The sequence below is a fragment of the Leptonychotes weddellii genome, chromosome 5 (genome assembly GCF_054177405.1).
Source record: "Leptonychotes weddellii isolate Sample4059 chromosome 5, ASM5417740v2, whole genome shotgun sequence".
In the NCBI taxonomy this organism is placed as follows: domain Eukaryota; kingdom Metazoa; phylum Chordata; class Mammalia; order Carnivora; family Phocidae; genus Leptonychotes; species Leptonychotes weddellii.
The window spans coordinates 122,376,877-122,394,110 of NC_138373.1; the positions used below are offsets into that span (position 1 = coordinate 122,376,877).

At 35.8% G+C, this 17,234-nt stretch overlaps 1 protein-coding gene across 2 annotated transcripts in view; it reads left to right on the plus strand.

Moving 5' to 3' along the window:
* The window catches only part of ZDHHC17 (zDHHC palmitoyltransferase 17), a 92,050-nt gene that overhangs the window by 59,119 nt on the left and 15,697 nt on the right, over positions 1-17,234 (plus strand). For both annotated transcript variants that reach the window (XM_006737762.3, XM_031032935.2), the window contains exons 9-10: positions 9,878-10,020; positions 11,949-12,049. In XM_006737762.3, the coding sequence (XP_006737825.1) occupies positions 9,878-10,020; positions 11,949-12,049 (244 nt within the window). The remainder of the gene's footprint in view (positions 1-9,877; positions 10,021-11,948; positions 12,050-17,234) is intronic.

Consider the following 17,234-nt stretch of genomic DNA (forward strand, 5'->3'; position numbering starts at 1 on the left):
GTTGACCCAAACATTCTTGAGCAGAGTGGTCTTTAGCTTCCAAGTGTTTGAATTTCTTCCAAATTTTTTCTTGTGATTGAGTTCCAGTTTCAAAGCATTATGGTTTGAGAATATGCAGGGAATAATCTCAGTCATTTGGTATCGGTTGAGACCTGATTTTGACCCAGTATGTGGTCTATTCTGGAGAAAGTTCCATGTGCACTCAAGAAGAATTAGTATTCTGTTGTTTTAGGTTGGAATGTTCTGTATATATTTATGAGGTCCACCTGGTCCAGTGTGTCATTCAAAGCTCTTGTTTTTTTGTTGATTTTCTGCTTAGATGATCTGTTTGTTGTTGAGAGTGGAGTATTGAGGTCTCCTACAATTAACGTATTATTATCAATATGACTCTTTATTTTGGTTAACAGTTGGCTTATGTAGATGGCTGCTCCCATGTCGGGGGCTTAGATATTTACAATTGTTAGATCTTCTTGTTGGATAGACTCTTTAAAAATGATACAGTGTCTGGGGCACCTAGGTGGCTCAGTCGTTAAGTGTCTACCTTTGGCTCAGGTCATGATCTCAGGGTCCTGGGATCAAGTGCCGCATCCCACTTCCTGCTCGGCGGGAGGCCTGCTTCTCCCTCTCCCACTCCCCCTGCTTGTGTTCCTGCTCTTGCTCTCTCTCTGTCAAATAAATAAAATCTTTTTTTTTTTTTAAAAGAATGATATACTGTCCTTCTGTGTCTCTAACTACAGTCTTTAGCTTAAAATCTAATTTGTGTGATATAAGAATTGCTACCCCAGCTTTCTTTTGAGGTTCATTGGCAAGGAAGGTGGATCTCCATCCCTTCACTTTCAGTCTGGGTGTATTTTTAGGTTCAAAATGAATCTCTTGTAGACAGCATATGGATGGTTCCTGTCTTTTTATCCAGTCTGCAGCCCTTTGCCGTTTTACGGTAGCATTTAGGCCGTTCACATTGAGAGTGATTATTGAAAGATACGAATTTATTGTCATCATGCTGCCTGTGAAGTCCTTGTTTCTATACATTGTCTCTGTAAATTTCTGTTCTGTATCACTCCTGGGGACTTTCTCCTTATATAGAACCCCTCTTAACATTTCTTGCAGGGTTGGCTTAGGTGGTCACATATTCTTTCAGTTTCTGCTGGTCTTGGAAGCTCTGCATCTCTCCATCCATTCTAAATGACAGCCTTGCCAGATAAAGTATCCTTGGCTGCATGTTCTTCTCATTTAATACCCTGAATATGTCTTGCCAGCCCTTTTGGCTTGCCAAGTCTCTGTGGATAGGTGTGACATTATTCTGATGATCCTCCCTCTGTACGTAAGGAATCTCTTCCCCCTGACTGCCCTTAAGGTAGTTTCCTTGGTTGTAAGATTTGCGAGTTTTACTATTACATGCTGGGGCATTGGCCTGTTTTCCTTGATCTTGGGCAGTGTCCTCTCTGCCTCTAGGACACAAATGTCTGTTTCATTCCCCAGATTAGGGAAGTTCTCAGCTACAATTTGCTCAAATATATCTTCTAGTCCTCTCTCTCTCTCTCCACCCGCTCAGGGATCCCAATAATTCTGACATTGGAACGTTTCATGGTGTCACTTATTTCTCTGATTCTGTTTTCATGGATTTTGAGTTGTTTCTCCCTGGCCTCCTCTTTTTCCTTCTTTTCTATCAATTGGTCTTCTAGATCATTAATTCATTCTGCCTCGCTTACCCTAGCTGTTAAGAGTATCTAGATTGGATTGGATCTCATTGATAGCATTTTTAAGTTCTGCCAGTTCAGCTTTCATTTCTGCCCTTAGAGACTATGTTGCCATTAATCGATTTCTCCATTTTAGCTATTGTCTTCATAACTGCTACCCTGAAGTCCATTTCTGACATCTTGGTTATATCTGTATCCATTTTTAAATTTGTGGCAGAAGTCACAGTCTCTGAGTCTTTCCTGTTTTGGGGGTTCCTCCTCCTAGTCATTCTGTTAAGGGGTGGTTGACGGAATGTACAGAATCCAGATTATTGACCACGACCCAAGCAAGATGCACCTGTTTTCTAGGGACCTTAGGGTTGCTGGCCTCTTGTTCTCCCAGCCTGTTTTCGGGGGGGGGGAGGAGGCTTGCCATGCTGTTACTCAGGCAACCCTGTTTGGCTAGAGTTGCCCTGCCCCCTGTGGGGGGATGGGCTCAGTGAAAAACGGTTTTGGGGGGCTTTTGTTCTCTGGAGGCTTTCCCTGGCGGCTTTCCGAAGTGTCTCTTCCGAGAGTCAGAGCAGAAGAGATCTTTTCCAACCCTCTGCCTCAGAGCAGAGAGATCGCAGTCTGTTCTTCAGTGAGCTCTCCAGGCCACACTATCTCAGTTTCTGTCTGTGCTGCTATAAACTGCAGCGTCCTGGGTTGTGCGCCCCTCAGCACGGCTCCCAGTCCTTGCCTCCGGTTCAGGGGAGGGGAACGTCTCTGCTCTTTGTGTTTCTAAAACCACCAGCCACCCCCAGTTTACGTGCGTGGCCCCGCTGCTCCAGGTTTCAGTCCCGGGGACTGCCCTAAAGTCCTTTCCCTGCCACTACCGGTCTGCGAATCTGTGCCCCGTCCGCAGTGCCTCACCGGCAGTGCTGGATCCCCATGGCTCCCTCCCCCTTTCGTTTATCATCCAGTATCTGCCTGGGGAATCACAGCTCCCCGCTTCATACCTTGAAACCAACCGCCTGCGATACTCTGTAGAGATCCAGAGATATCTTCTTATATCTCAGGCTGATTTCGTGGGTGTTCAGAGTGGTCTGGTAGATACCCAGCTCATTTCAGGGGACCGGTTGGAATAGGGTCCCCTACTCCTCCTCCATCTTTTCTCTATATTACATTTTTAAAAAGGATTACTAAATAAAAATATACAGTGGTTGGGTGCTTTTTGAAATTAAGTATTTGTAATTATATAGGCTATTCTCTTTTCATCTCATTTGAAATATTTAAATCATAAACATGACTTAATTTGCTAATCTGTAAAGTATGTTCTGTATTTAAAACTAAACAAGAAATAGTCACCTAGGATTCAGTAGTATTTTACTAAAAATAAGTCATCCCAATGGGGGAAAAATATTTTTGGGCAGTGCTAGTAGGTAGATGTGGAGGGAATCTTAATTTTAGAAAACTATTTTTAAAGCGCTTGGATTTTTAAGGTTAGAAGATTTTAGACATGGAGGAGCAGAAGGAGAGAGTGCCTCCTAAATAAATGCTTAATAATAAGTTAGAAGGAAATCTCTAAATTGTATTTTTCAACACTTAAAAACCCACAATCCCTTTTGTTAACTGGAATCTCACATATTGTCTTCTTTAATATTGTTTATTGATCATGTGAAAATAAATCTGGAAAGATGGAGTAGCTGTACTTTTCCTATTCGTCCACACTAAGCACAACTGAAAAACTTGGACATTATGTACAAAACAAATGTAGGAAAATTCTGGGAGATGGAAAGAAGAAGGCAGAGTGGCTAGGTAGCTCAGGACCTGAAAAATATATTCCCTTTTTTGCCTCATACATCCCCAAAACAGAGCTGACAAAGCGAACAACCTAGAATCACAAATGGATATAGACAAAAAGGGCTCCAACAAAATCTTGCTCTCTGGCCAAAGAACCACAAAAGAGACAGCTTAGCAAGATAGAGGCTTTTAGAAGATAACTTTCTACCACAGCCAAATATTGCAGAAAAAACTGTGGCCCCACCTTGAATCACACCAGCAAAGGCCTAGACTTCCACCCTTATCAGGCTGTAATGAGGTGCCCCAACTTCTTTCCTGGGGTGGTGTCAGAGAAGTTAAATAAGGATTTGGGACTTTTATCCCCACTGGCTATTAGTGAGGTCCCATCCCCTGCTCTATGAGGGAAGACCACATAGGACACAATAATGAGGCACTCCTAACCTTCCCAGCCAGGGAGGTATCAGTAGAGGTATAATGGGGAGCTGGAAGTTCCACCTTTGCCCAACAGTAATGAGGAGTCCCCTCCTCAGGTGTCATTAAAGTCCAAGTTGAGATCTGAACTTCCACCCCACCTGGCAGTAATGAGTAGGTGCTTTCACTCCCCTCATTCTGCCAAGCTACAACAGAGGAATCCATCTAAAAGAAAAGGTTTGAATAAGATCCAGTGTTTCATTATACCCCAAATGTCCAGTTTTCAGATGAAAATCTCTCATCATACCAGGGACCAAGACAATGTGAAACTGATGAAATGAGAATCAAATAGACACCAACAAAATGATGACAGAAATATTAGAATTACCTGACAAAAGATTTTAAAGTGGCCACTATGAAAAGGCTGCAATGAGTAATTATGAACATGCTTGAAAGAAATGAAAAGTAGTCTCAGCAGTGAAGTAGAAATACAGAAATAGAATATACAGAAGAACCAAATGGGAATTTTAAAACTGAAAATTAGAATAAAATTTACAAAACTCAGTGAATGGGCTCAACAGCAGATTAGAGGGGACAGAGGAAAGAATCAGTCACCCTGAAGCTAGAACAATAAAAATTAGACATTCTGAACAACAAAAGGAAATAAATTGAAAAAAAAAAAATGAACGAGCCTAAGGGTTATAACAAAGTATCTAACGTTGATATGATTAGTGTTCCAGAAAAAGAGGAGAGGGAGGGTGGAGCTAAAAAAGTACCCAAAAGATACAGTGGCCCATGAAATCCCCAAATTTGACAAAAGACCAACCTCCAGATTAAGAAGTGGAACATACCCTAAACAGAATAAACTCAAAGAAATTCTGCCTGAACACATAGTCAAACTTGTGGAAACCAAAAAACAATAAAATTCTTGAAATCCCCTTACCAGTGGGAGTGAAACAGTCCAAATGACAGTGAATTTCTCATCAGAAACCAGAGAAGCCAGAAGAAACTGGCACATTTTCCAAGTGCTGAATGGAAAGAACTGTCAACCCAGAATCCAGTATCCAGTAAAAATATCTTTCAAGAATGAAGGAGAAATCAATACATTCTCAGATAAAGGAAAATTAAGAGAATTTGTTGCCAGCAGACCTACCCTAGAAGAATGTCTAAGAGATGTTCGCTAAACACAAAGGAAACGATAAAAGGAAAAATCTTGGAACATCAGATCATAGTAAACAAATTTCTGGGTAAATGCAGTAGACTTCTCATCTTATGCCTTCCAAATTATGCTTGGCAGTTGGAGCAAAAATTATAATATTGTTTGATGTGTCTCTAAATGTAGGTATATATGTGAGGCAATTTATAATATAAACGGGAGGGTAGAGGGACATAAAGGCAGGTAAGGTTTCTACACTTCATTTGAACTGGTAAAATGACACCAGTGTGATAAGTTATGTTTGTATAATATTTAGAGTAACCACTAAAAAAGCTCTACAGAGGGATAAACTGGAAAACACTATAGATAAAATAGAATTCTAAAAAGCTTTCCAGTTACCCACAAGAAGGCAGGAAAAAGAAAGCAGAGAAACTAAAACATAAGAAGAAAACAAAAAATAAAATTACAGACCTAACATGTCAGTAATCACATTAAATTAAAATACTCTAATTTACCAAGAAAAAGACAGTTATCGGCTCTGTGTATTATAAAGCATGACGCAACTATATACTGTCTATAAGAAACTCACTTCATGTGTAAGAATATTGGCAAATTGCTTATATAGGTAAGTAGCAGATTGGAAACAGTATGTGTTAGTTACCCTGATACCAAAACCACACAAAGACAGTACAAAACAAAGGACTATAAACAAATATCCCTCATGAATATACAGTTGACCCTTGAAGACACAGGTTTGTATTTGGTAAATACAGTATTGAAATGTATTTTCTCTTCCTTATGATTTTCTTAATAACATCTCCTTTTCTCTAGTTTTACTGTAAGACTACAGTATATAATACATATAACATACAAAATATGTTCAGTCAACTGTTTGTGTTATTGCCAAGGCTTCCAGTCAAAATAGTAGGCTATTAGTAGTTAAATTTTGGGGGAGTCAAGTTATATGCAGGTTTTTGATTGCAAGGGGTTGGCACCCCTAACCCCTGTTATTCAAGGGTCAACTGTACACTTAAAAATTTTTAACAAAATATTAACAAATAGAAATCATCATTACATAAAAGGAATTGTGCACTATGACCAAATTGGGCTTATTACAAGAATGCAAGGCTCATTTAAATATTCAAAATTATTTAGTGTAATCTACCATATTAACAAAGAAGAAAAATCTCATGATTATATCCATGCAGAAAAAAGCATTTGATAAAGATCAGTATCCGTTTATGGTAAAACTCTCAGAAAAATAGGAATAGAGGAGAATTTCCTGAACTTTATAAAGAGCATTTCTAAAACCTTCAACTAACATCATACTTTATGGTGAAAGACTGAGTGATTTCCCTCTAAGGTCAAGAACAAGGTTGGGCCGCCTAGGTGGCTCAGTTGTTAAGTGTCTGCCTTTGTCTCGGGTCATGATCCCGGGGTCCTGGGATCGAGCCCCACGTCAAGCTCCCTGCTTGGTGGAAAGGCTGCTTCTCCCTCTCTCTCACTTGTGTTCCCTCTCTCACTGTGTGTCTCTCTCTCAAATAAATACATAAAATCTTAAAAAAAAAAAAAGGCAAGGATATCCCTTTTACTGTTCTATTCAACTTAGTGCTGCAAGTCCCGACCACTCAGAGACTCTAAATGCTGGAAGTTCTAGCTAGTGAAATAAAGCAAGAAAAGGAAGTTAAAAGGCATATAGTTCAGAAAGGAAAAAATAATAAAATTGTCCCTATTTGTGGTTGACATGATAGTCTGTATCCCAAGGGATCTACAAAATAAACTCCTAGAACTAATAAATGAGTTTAACAAGTCACAGGATATTTTATTTTATTTCTATATACTTGTAATAAACATGTGGACACCAAAATTACTACAATATTACTTACAGTTGCTCAAAAAAAATCAGAATACTTAGGTGTAAATCTAACCAGACATGTAAAGTTACTTGTATACTGAAAATTTTTAAAATGTCAATGAAAGAAATCAAAGATGATCTACATAAATGGAGAGACATGCTGTGTTCATGAAATGGAAGACTCAACATAGTGCCCAAATTGTTATGCAAATTTAATGCAATTAAATAAAAATTCTGGTAAGATTTGTCTGTATAGCCAAGATGATTCTAAAATTTATATGGAAAGGCAATAGATCAAGAATAGCTAAAACAATTTTGAAAAAAAAAATCATCCTGTGCAATTTTAAGATCTGCCATGTAGCTACAGTAATCAAGAATGTGTGGTATTGGAGGAACAAATTCCTAGATCACTGGAACAAAATAGAGAACCCAGCAATAGAACCACAGAGATATATGCCTCCTGACTTACAGAAGTGCAAATATAATTCAGTGGAAGAGAAACAGCCTTTTCAACAAATGATGTTGGAACATTTGGACCTGCATAAGCAAAAAAATAATAAATAAACCTCTACTCAAACCTCACACTGTATAAAAAAGTTAACTCAAAATGATTCACAGACTTAAATGTAAAACTATAAAACTTTTAGGAAAAAACAAATCATCAGAATCTAGGGCTATACAAAGAAACTTGACATGAAATGTATGATCCAAGAAGGTAAAAACTAATCAGTTAGACTTCATCAAAATGAAAAACTTTTGTCCAATGAGAGGCTCTGTTAATTAGGATGAAAAGACAAACTGCAGACTGGGAGAAAATATTTGCTAGCCATATATCCCAATAAAGGACTAGTTTCCAGAATGTATGAAGAATTTTTCACAACTAACAGTGAAAAAGTCAAACAACCCAGTTAGAAAAATGGGTTAAAGATGGGATATTTCACCAAAAAGTTATAAAAATGGCAGATAAGCACATGAAAAACTGTTCAACATCATTAGTCATTAGGGAAATGCAAATTACTATAAAATTCTTTCAAACTTACTATATATTTGAAAATTTCCATAATGAAATTCAAGAAAAAATAGATTTTTCATATCTACAAAAGCAGCACATCACCATTACATCTCTTTTTTTTTTAAACATCTTTATGGTATCGTAAATACCATATGTTAAATATTTTGAAAAAAAAAAAAAAAAACCACTCCAGAAGCCCACACATAGGTATTTATCCAAGTGAAATGAACTAGGTTCACACAAAAACCTGTATGCAAATGTTTATAATGGCTTTATTCACAGTCTTCAAATTTGGAAACAACCCTAATCCTTTAGCTGGAGATGAGTAAATAAACTGTGATACATCCTGTAATAGAATACTAGTTAGCATTAAAAAGGAACAAACTGCTGATACACACAACAGCATGAGTGAATGTCAAATGCATTGTCTGAGTGAAAGAAGCCAGACTTAAAAGACTGCATCAGTATGATTCCATTTATAAGACATTCCTGCAAAGCAAAAAATACAGGGGTAGAGATTAGTGTTTGTTAGGTGTTGGGACTGGGAGCACAGGATATTTCAGGGCTTGATAGAACTGTTCTGTCTTGATTTTTGTGCTGACAAAACAGTGTATGTTAATCAAAAATCAGAGAACTCTGCCCAAAAGAGGGTGAATTTTACTATATGTAAATTGTATCTTTATTTTTAATAATGAAAAAATGTGGCTGTTGCTGAGGGAGAACAAGCATCTTAACTAAAAACAAGGCAAATTACAGATAATTTTAGAAAATACTTTTCCAATGACCTATCTGCCTTGTCTCCCACCAATACCCACCCTTTAACCATACACTTTGTCCTCCCAGTTATAAATCTTTTCTAATGTCTTGATACAAAATTCATGCATACTTGAGATGAAAAAAACAGATCAGCAGGGTTAGTTAGTTTACTACAGCATAAAATTAAACTCTGAAGTTATGTTTAATTATTTTTCAAGTTAAAATTAGGCAGCATTCAGAAAATGAATTACAGTGGTTAAGTTGGGGAAGACATGGCCATTTATATGAAAAAGTATTTCGCTGAAAGCCAGCAGTATAAAAGGGGCGCTAAAAAAATGTAGTATCTTAGCCTTCAGAAAGGTAAATAGGGAGAAAAGTAATGTTTATACTCTGAGCTTTGTTAGATCACAGCTGGAAGATCTTACATTGTTCTGTTACTTAAGGTACTTCCAGAGATTTGATAGCTGCCTGTCAGTTTGTGAGGGGCTGCTATGTGGAGGAGGCAGTAGACTTTACTTTGTGTTGTTCTGAAGATATAACTGTGATAGATGTTATAAGGAAGTAGATATAGATAGGTTTTCTAACAACCTACAAAGTACAGACTTTGTAACAACTAGATCAGTACAACAATGAAATGGAACTACCTCCAGAGTATTAAGCACTGTGCTTTGATACGTGTTTAGAGGCACATAATCTTCATTCTTTGGACTCTGGGACCCTGTAGATTGTTTGATTTTTATTTTCTATCTCATTTTAAGATTTTAGTTTACTGTTTATATGTATCATTCAAAATGTTTTCTTCAGGCTAAGCATCCTCAGGTTTCTTTATCTGATGTAGCTCTTAGAACTTCAAGTCGTTCTGGTTCTTATCTCTCTAGTTATCAATGGCCCTGTTAGAGGGGTAGTATCATCATGAACTATTTTCTAGTTTATCCATGCATTGGCAGGTGGTACTGCTGTCTTCTGTATCTGAATATCTAGATCCACTCCTATAACTTAGATTCTCATTTTCCATAATTTTACTGAAGTACTTTTAAATTGTCTTTTTAATGCCTGTCTGTAGAAGACTGAGACTAGCACCTTGAATAGTACCTGTGCATAGTAGGCGTATTTGAATGAATGAATTTCACTCTCTGTTGCACGTTTTCACAAAGATAACAATGGTTCATATTCAGATTACTTGAAACACGCAAACTTTTTAACTAATTTTTTTTTTTTTTTTTGTACAGGAATTTCGACAGAAAGTAATGCTAGGAACTCCATTCCTAGTTATTTGGCTGGTTGGGTTTATAGCAGACCTAAATATTGATTCTTGGCTCATTAAAGGGCTAATGTATGGTGGCGTTTGGGCTACAGTACAATTTCTTTCAAAGTAAGTATGTTGTTTTTAACCATATTTTTAACTGCAGGAAAGGATATAATTTGGACCCTGCTATGTAAAATTAATGTTTTGTATGTTTAGAACACTGCCTTTAGGTAATATGTTTCATTTTAATTTAATGTTAAAGAATTTTGGTAGACTTATATCTGAAATCTTTTAAGTTTTTTAATGTTGAAATTCTTTTTTTTCTTTTTTCTTTTTTTATTTAAATTCAATTAGCCAACATATAGTACATCATTAGTTTCAGATGTAGAGTTCAGTAATACATCAGTTGCATATAACACCCAGTGCTCATCACATCACGTGCCCTCCTTAATGCCCGTCACCCAGTTACCCCATCCCCCCCCACCTCCGCTCCAGCAACCCCAAGTCAATCAGAGAAAGACAATTATCATATGGTTTCACTCATATGTGGAATATAAGAAACAGCACAGAGGATCATAGGGGAAGGGAGGGAAAACTGAATAGGAAGAAATCAGAGAGGGAGACAAACCATGAGAGACCCATACTGTAGGAAACAAACTGAAATGTTGAAATTCCCCAGGTACTTTCACTGACCAAAGTCTAACATATAATTTTTAAGGCTAAAGTACAATTTTAAAGATTTTTTTTTAATTTATTTATTTGAGAGAGAGAGAGCACATGAGAGGGGGGAGGGTCAGAGGGAGAAGCAGACCCCCTGCTGAGCAAGGAGCCCGACATGGGACTCGATCCCGGGACTCCAGGATCATGACCCGAGCCGAAGGCAGTCGCTTAACCAACTGAGCCACCCAGGCGCCCCTAAAATACAATTTTAAAACATTTCAGTAGAAGTAGACTTGAGTTCGTTCAACTCTAACTGCAGTATACATATTGTGTATTTCTAGGTAATTATAATGGTTGAGCTTACCTTTCCATAGGAATTATATTTTTTTGGTCATAAACAATATGCAAGAAAGAGGTTTGATTTTAGTACTAAGGTAGAGAGAGTCTGAACATGCGCAGTAAGGCTCAGCCTTTGTATTTTCTCCTCCCTCATTTTTCTTTAAAACATTGTGATCTTTCCCTTTCTTCCTATCCTTAGATCTCATTCCTTTAAGTTGCTCATTCAGCAGACCTAGGCAGTAGTCTATGATCTAGAACTTTCCACGTAATCTCCATTTCTTTAGTACTTTGTTTTCACGTGAATTTCAAAAAAAAAAAAGGAGTTGTGAAAATAATTCACAGACATGAGGATGACTGGTAATACACTAATGTGTTAACTGTCAGGAAGAGGCTTAATTCTAGGTAATGAATCTCACTGTAGTGTTTCTAGGAGCTCCAAGGGATCCCATAAATAGGAAGACTTCCTACTTAGCCTACATGGATAGTTGATCCTGCTTATGTTTAATAAAATTCATTAATACATATTTTTCCCCCAGTGCTAAATTCTGTACATCATGACCTTCAGTTCCATTACATTGGCCAGTTCATTCTATTTGAAAAGCTGTACTAAAAGCTTAACAAGAGTGTGTAGGTAAGGAGAAATAGTGAAACATAAAAACTTGAGGATTGCTTTGTACTTGTTTGTCAAAATTATAATGTGTCTTTGGTTGAATAATATGCTGAGTGATAGAGTTACTAAATATACTAAAGTGATTTATTGATTTAAGAGAATAGGAATAGACTGAAATTCTGAGGTTGAAAAGTACATAGAATAGAATAGAATTCCATTTCTTGGCAAATTAGGAGCTTCAGAATCTTGCTGACTGATTCAGCTGTGCCCTCATTTGTTATTGATTACCATGAAAAATGGTCTTGGTATTTAAGCATCCTGGATTTCTGGATTTTGGTTAAACCAGAGTTTACTATGTGGAATGTGTATAATTTTCATTTAAATAATTATTCGTTTTTATAAAGAAACATAGAGCTCAAATTTTATAAAAACTTGTATTTTGCAGATCCTTTTTTGATCATTCAATGCATAGTGCATTGCCCCTTGGAATATATTTGGCAACCAAATTCTGGATGTATGTAACGTGGTTCTTCTGGTTTTGGAATGATATCCTTTGGTTATAAAGGTCATATCTAAAGCAATTTTTGTTTGTTATTTAAATGAATATTTTATAATAATTTAACATTAGGACTGAACTACTTATGATTTGCTGCAGTAAAACAGTATTTCTAGGAAAATACTAATTGTGAACCAAAGTAAATATTGTTTTAAAATCTTTCATATTTAATAGTTTGCTTTTGAAAGCTGCTTTTAATGACTACATCAGTAATAATAGTAGCTATTATTTATTGAGTGTTTAAAGGGCATTTTCTTAAATACTCATTTGTACTCATTTAGTACACATTCTATATATTAATATTTTTATCTCCACATTTTATAGATGAGAAAATTTAAGCTTAAATAGGCTAAGCTGTTATCCTTGCCCAAGGCCACATAGCTAGTCCCTGATAAGGCTGGGATAGAAACACACACTAGTCTGATTCAACAACACGTATTCGAAACCTTTTTTACTAAACTGTGATTTTCATGTTTTAGTATCAAACTATTTTCTCTAAATATTTTCTTAATATCACAACCTTTTATTTTGTTGTGGTTGGTAACAGTTAATTTTCTCTTTTGCATTATGAAAAGCATGCAGTACTGTATCTTCAAATATTTGCTGATTATTTCAGTGTAGTATGCTTTTAAAAAGTAATAATTTGAAATTGTAAACATGTGTGTGTGCATGTGTGTGTATCAAAGAAATAAGACCAATGTCAACTTTTGGATATTTTTATGTAGATGAAGCTCTATCAGTAAGACAGTCTGTTTTATTAAAATAAAGGCACATGTTTCACAAATGTCTTTTAATAAATCCTTTTTTAAAACATTACCATAAAAAATATGATAGGTTTTAAATGGAATACAGTTTTTGTTGACTTATGACTGTTCTGAACAATTTTAATTAATACCTAGTTTCACTTCACAGTCTTGCATGTTATAGCACTGTGTTCTTTTTATTGTCTTGTGTTTTAAACAAAAAGTATTGAAAAACAAAAATGCTTATTTTGAGACTGAGGCACAGAATTGTGGCTATACTTGTCATTCTTATATTTTTATATCATTATATGATTACTTTCAGAAAGTATAGTGCTTAAAAAATATTTCCTTAGCATAAGTTTCTTTTGAAATATTTCCATGTGGCAGTTTTTGCTAGCTCATTCTGCCTTGTACTAAACTTTGACATAAAAATTGTTCTTCAAGGATTTATTAAACATTAGAATTTGTCTTATTGGAACATTTAGTCTAGGTAAAACAGATCTGCTTATTTTTGTTACCTCATCTATTTTAAATTTATAAAAAGCACTGACCTCTGAAATGACATTAGTATTCCAGACATATTTTCTCATTTTGTTTCCTAAATTGGACAGTGAATTTTATATCATGAAAAAAGTCAGATTCACATCTCAAAATAATTTTAGACTGTTGATGTTCTCTTAATCTATTGTGCATATAAGTGGAGAAAAGCAGGAAAATTAGTAAATTACAAATAATGAAAACTTCATGCCAGAGAGTTTTTATGTAGTCTGACTTGAATTTTTTCCTTTTCTTTCTTCCTTATTTGGAGATAGAATAAAATAGCTATGCAAGTTTCCAGAGCGAGTTGAGAATGTAAGAAGTAGATTTTGAAAGGAAGGTCAGCACAATCAAGCAATTTAACTTGCCCTATTTGAATAGTTATGCCTTTAGAATAGATTGGCATATAGTTCATTTTTTAGATGCACTGAACAAATTGCATGTATTTAATTTTTCAAATAAAAATTGTAGTATGAGAATACCAAGTTTTTATACTTGTCTGTGAAGGAGTGATGATCATAGTACTGTCTCACAGAATTCTTGAGAAGATGAATTTAAACTTAGGACACACCTGACATGTAAAAAATGTTAAATAAGTGTGTGTTACTATCTTATGCATGACTTTTTGGATCATTGTGTCCACATAGGCTTTAAGTGCGCATTTACGATTTCTTTTATTCGTATGTGTGTATGCTGCTCATGGAATGTGGAATGAAATCACAAATAACTTTAAATTCTGATAATAAAAAAAAGCTTTACGCTTTTCTATGTTATAAAAGAACCAGATCTCTATGCCGTATGTGATTTTAGAGCTATATTTTTTTTTCAGTATTAAACTTTGAGGCCAGAGATAAGAGCTCAGGAAACCTATATAGGAAGGGAACAGAAAGAGCCCAGAATTATTTATAATGGAAGCACAAAGGATGTTAGACAGGAAAGAGTCATAAGGTTCATGATATAAGATAATGATTAAGATAATGGAGTTAAAAATGGCAGCTCTTGTCAGGGACTGTCTCACTTGTTGACCTCATCCTCTTTGCTGTTGATTCTACCACTTTCCTCATGCAACTCATGACTACATATGTAATTAAAACTGATTAGACCAGTTGTGAAAAATAGAGTTACAGTCAATTTTCATTATATGTGGTGATTATGTTCTATGAAGTTGCTGCAAACATTGAATTAGCAAATACTAAACCTGTTGCTCCTAGGAGAAAAAGAAATGCAAACCTCTGGTCATAACATTTTTGTCAGCCAATCAGTACATAACCCTGGTTTTATATGTGTTTCTGTATAAATATCAGATTTAATATTTATCATTGATTGATTGACATTGAACTCAAAGCCAGCTTGCATTATAACCTGTGCCTGAACAAAGCGTATCTAACACACCTATTTTCTCTGTAAGGCACATCACAGCCCTCTTGTGTTTAGGAACATTAAGATAACACTTCAGCACTACCCTAGGAGACCATTTTAAATAGCAAAATGGCCAACAAAAAGCACAAATAGGCAAAACGTGTGACACAGAATAGACCATGAAAAGATACTTGTTTACAGTATGAGAGCTAGGACAAGTAGGCTGACTGTTGCCTTGTTCAGCTCGGCTGGCATTGTGTACATAGGGTGACTCATAGTTTTTGCTACTTTGCATATATCCATGGATGACTGTAAAAGCACCGTGAATATTGATTTTGGGATTACAAATAAATTTTAGCAAGTAGGCATGAGGATCAACTGTATAAACTTCATTTTAGTTTCTCATAATAGGATACCCAACTTATGTGTTTTGTGGTGTAATGAATTTTATATTGATATAAATTATTTGTCCTCTAACAAGTAAGTTCTTATTCTTTTCTACTGTTCATTAAATAATTATCATCTCATATATACCTTACATTTATTCAGTGCTTTTTGGTTTATAGTTCTTTCAGATCTGTTGTTTGACTTGGTTCTCAAAGAAATTCTTTGAGATTAGAAAAACAAACCACATAAATCCTAATCCTGTTTTCTAACTGATGGAAGCGTTGAGGTTCAGAGAAGTTGTATGTCTTGCCCAAAGTCACATAGATAGGTAATTATCAAGAGTCTTGCCCAGCTTTTTGATCTGATAACAGTGTATCTTCAAATGTCTAATTTTATACTCTGAACATAATTTTAAGTTTTAAACCTTCCTGAAAAGCAACATGTAGAAAAAGCTTTAAAAATACCCTGAATCATTCATAAATAAGTCATCAGAGATAAGATCTAAAATTTATTTACAAAGTTGTTTGCCATAGTACTATTTATAGTAGGGAAAAAGTGGAAACAACCTGAGTATCCATCCTGAATGGGGAATAGTTGTTATCAATTAGCTCTGTGTAGTATGGGATAAAATAGCCATTACAATGCTTTTCTAAGACTTAATGTGGGCTTATACTTAAGATGTAATAAGTGAAAAAATATTGATGTTAGGCTATTAGAAATTTTATGTCTAAAAATAAACTAGTTTTCAGTCAGGTTTTAAGTTAAATTAAGCTTAAACTAAAGATGGATATAAAGAACTTCTGGAAGCTGGGATGATTATATATATAAAAATGAAGACATTGCTAAATTATTATTTTCACCATCTTCTCCTATACATTTTCCTCTTAAGCATTTTTTCCTGCCGTTTACGACTTCTTCAGGTTTTTTTTTTTTTTTTTTTTGTATCTTTTCTAGTTTTCTTATAATATTCTCTAAGCTTTTTAATACCTGTCTTCAGGTATCCAGTCACTACTTCTGTGAATTCTGAAAGTATTGCTGTAAATGTTCTTGTATATCATTTGTGTGTGTGTGTGTGTGTGTGCACGTGCACATGCAGGTGTTTCTGAAGTCATTAAAGATAATCTCTAATTTATTTCTTAATTCATGTGTATTTGAGTACCGTGTATAATGAATGATGTGCGGGTGGGCGTGTCTATCTTCCTTTTTGCTTATTAGGGAACTCATTACTCCAGCATACCCTTTCCTCACTCAGTTGCAGTGTCAACCTTGATATTTATCAGTTTTCCTGTACTCTATTCAGTTTATTGATCTCTGCTGTGTCAGTACTATTTTATTACTATAGCTTTCTCCTTCCTTCCTTGCGTCCTTCCTTCCTAACTTCTTAATTTCCTAACTTCCTTCCTCCCTCCCTTCCTCCTTTTCTTCTAGTACAGATAACATACAGTGTTATATCAGTTGTAGGTGTACAATATGATTCAATAATTCTATATATTACACAGTGCTTATCATAAGTGTACTCTTGATCCCTTTCTCCTATTTCACCCATCCTCCCCCCCCCCCCCGCCCCACCTCCCCACTAAAGCTTTAGTCTTAAATCATGATATCTGGTAGGCCATGTTTTCCAGCTTCTTTGTTTCTCAGGAATATTTTAGCTTTTTTGGCACTTTGTTCTTCTGTTCAGATTTTTTAGAATCAGCTTTTTAAGTTCCATGAAAAGCCTAATGCAATTTTTTTTTTTAAGATTTTATTTATTTATTTGAGAGAGAGAGAATGAGAGAGAGCACATGAGAGGGGGGAGGGTCAGAGGGAGAAGCAGACTCCCTGCCGAGCAGGGTGCCCAATGCGGGACTTGATCCAGGGACTCCAGGATCATGACCTGAGCCGAAGGCAGTCGCTTAACCAACTGAGCCACCCAGGCGCCCAAGCCTAATGCAATTTTGATTGAAATTCTATTTAAGTTGAAGAATAATTTGATGTTTAGATCTGTGCCATTACTAAGTAACGTAGACTGGTTAGCTTACACAAAGAAATTGATTTTCTCACAGTTCTGGATAAGGATGCCAGCATGATAACGTTCAGGTGAGGATTCTTTTCCTGGCCTACAGCCACCTCCTCCCTGTATCCCACATAGCAGGGGGAGAGAGTGAGA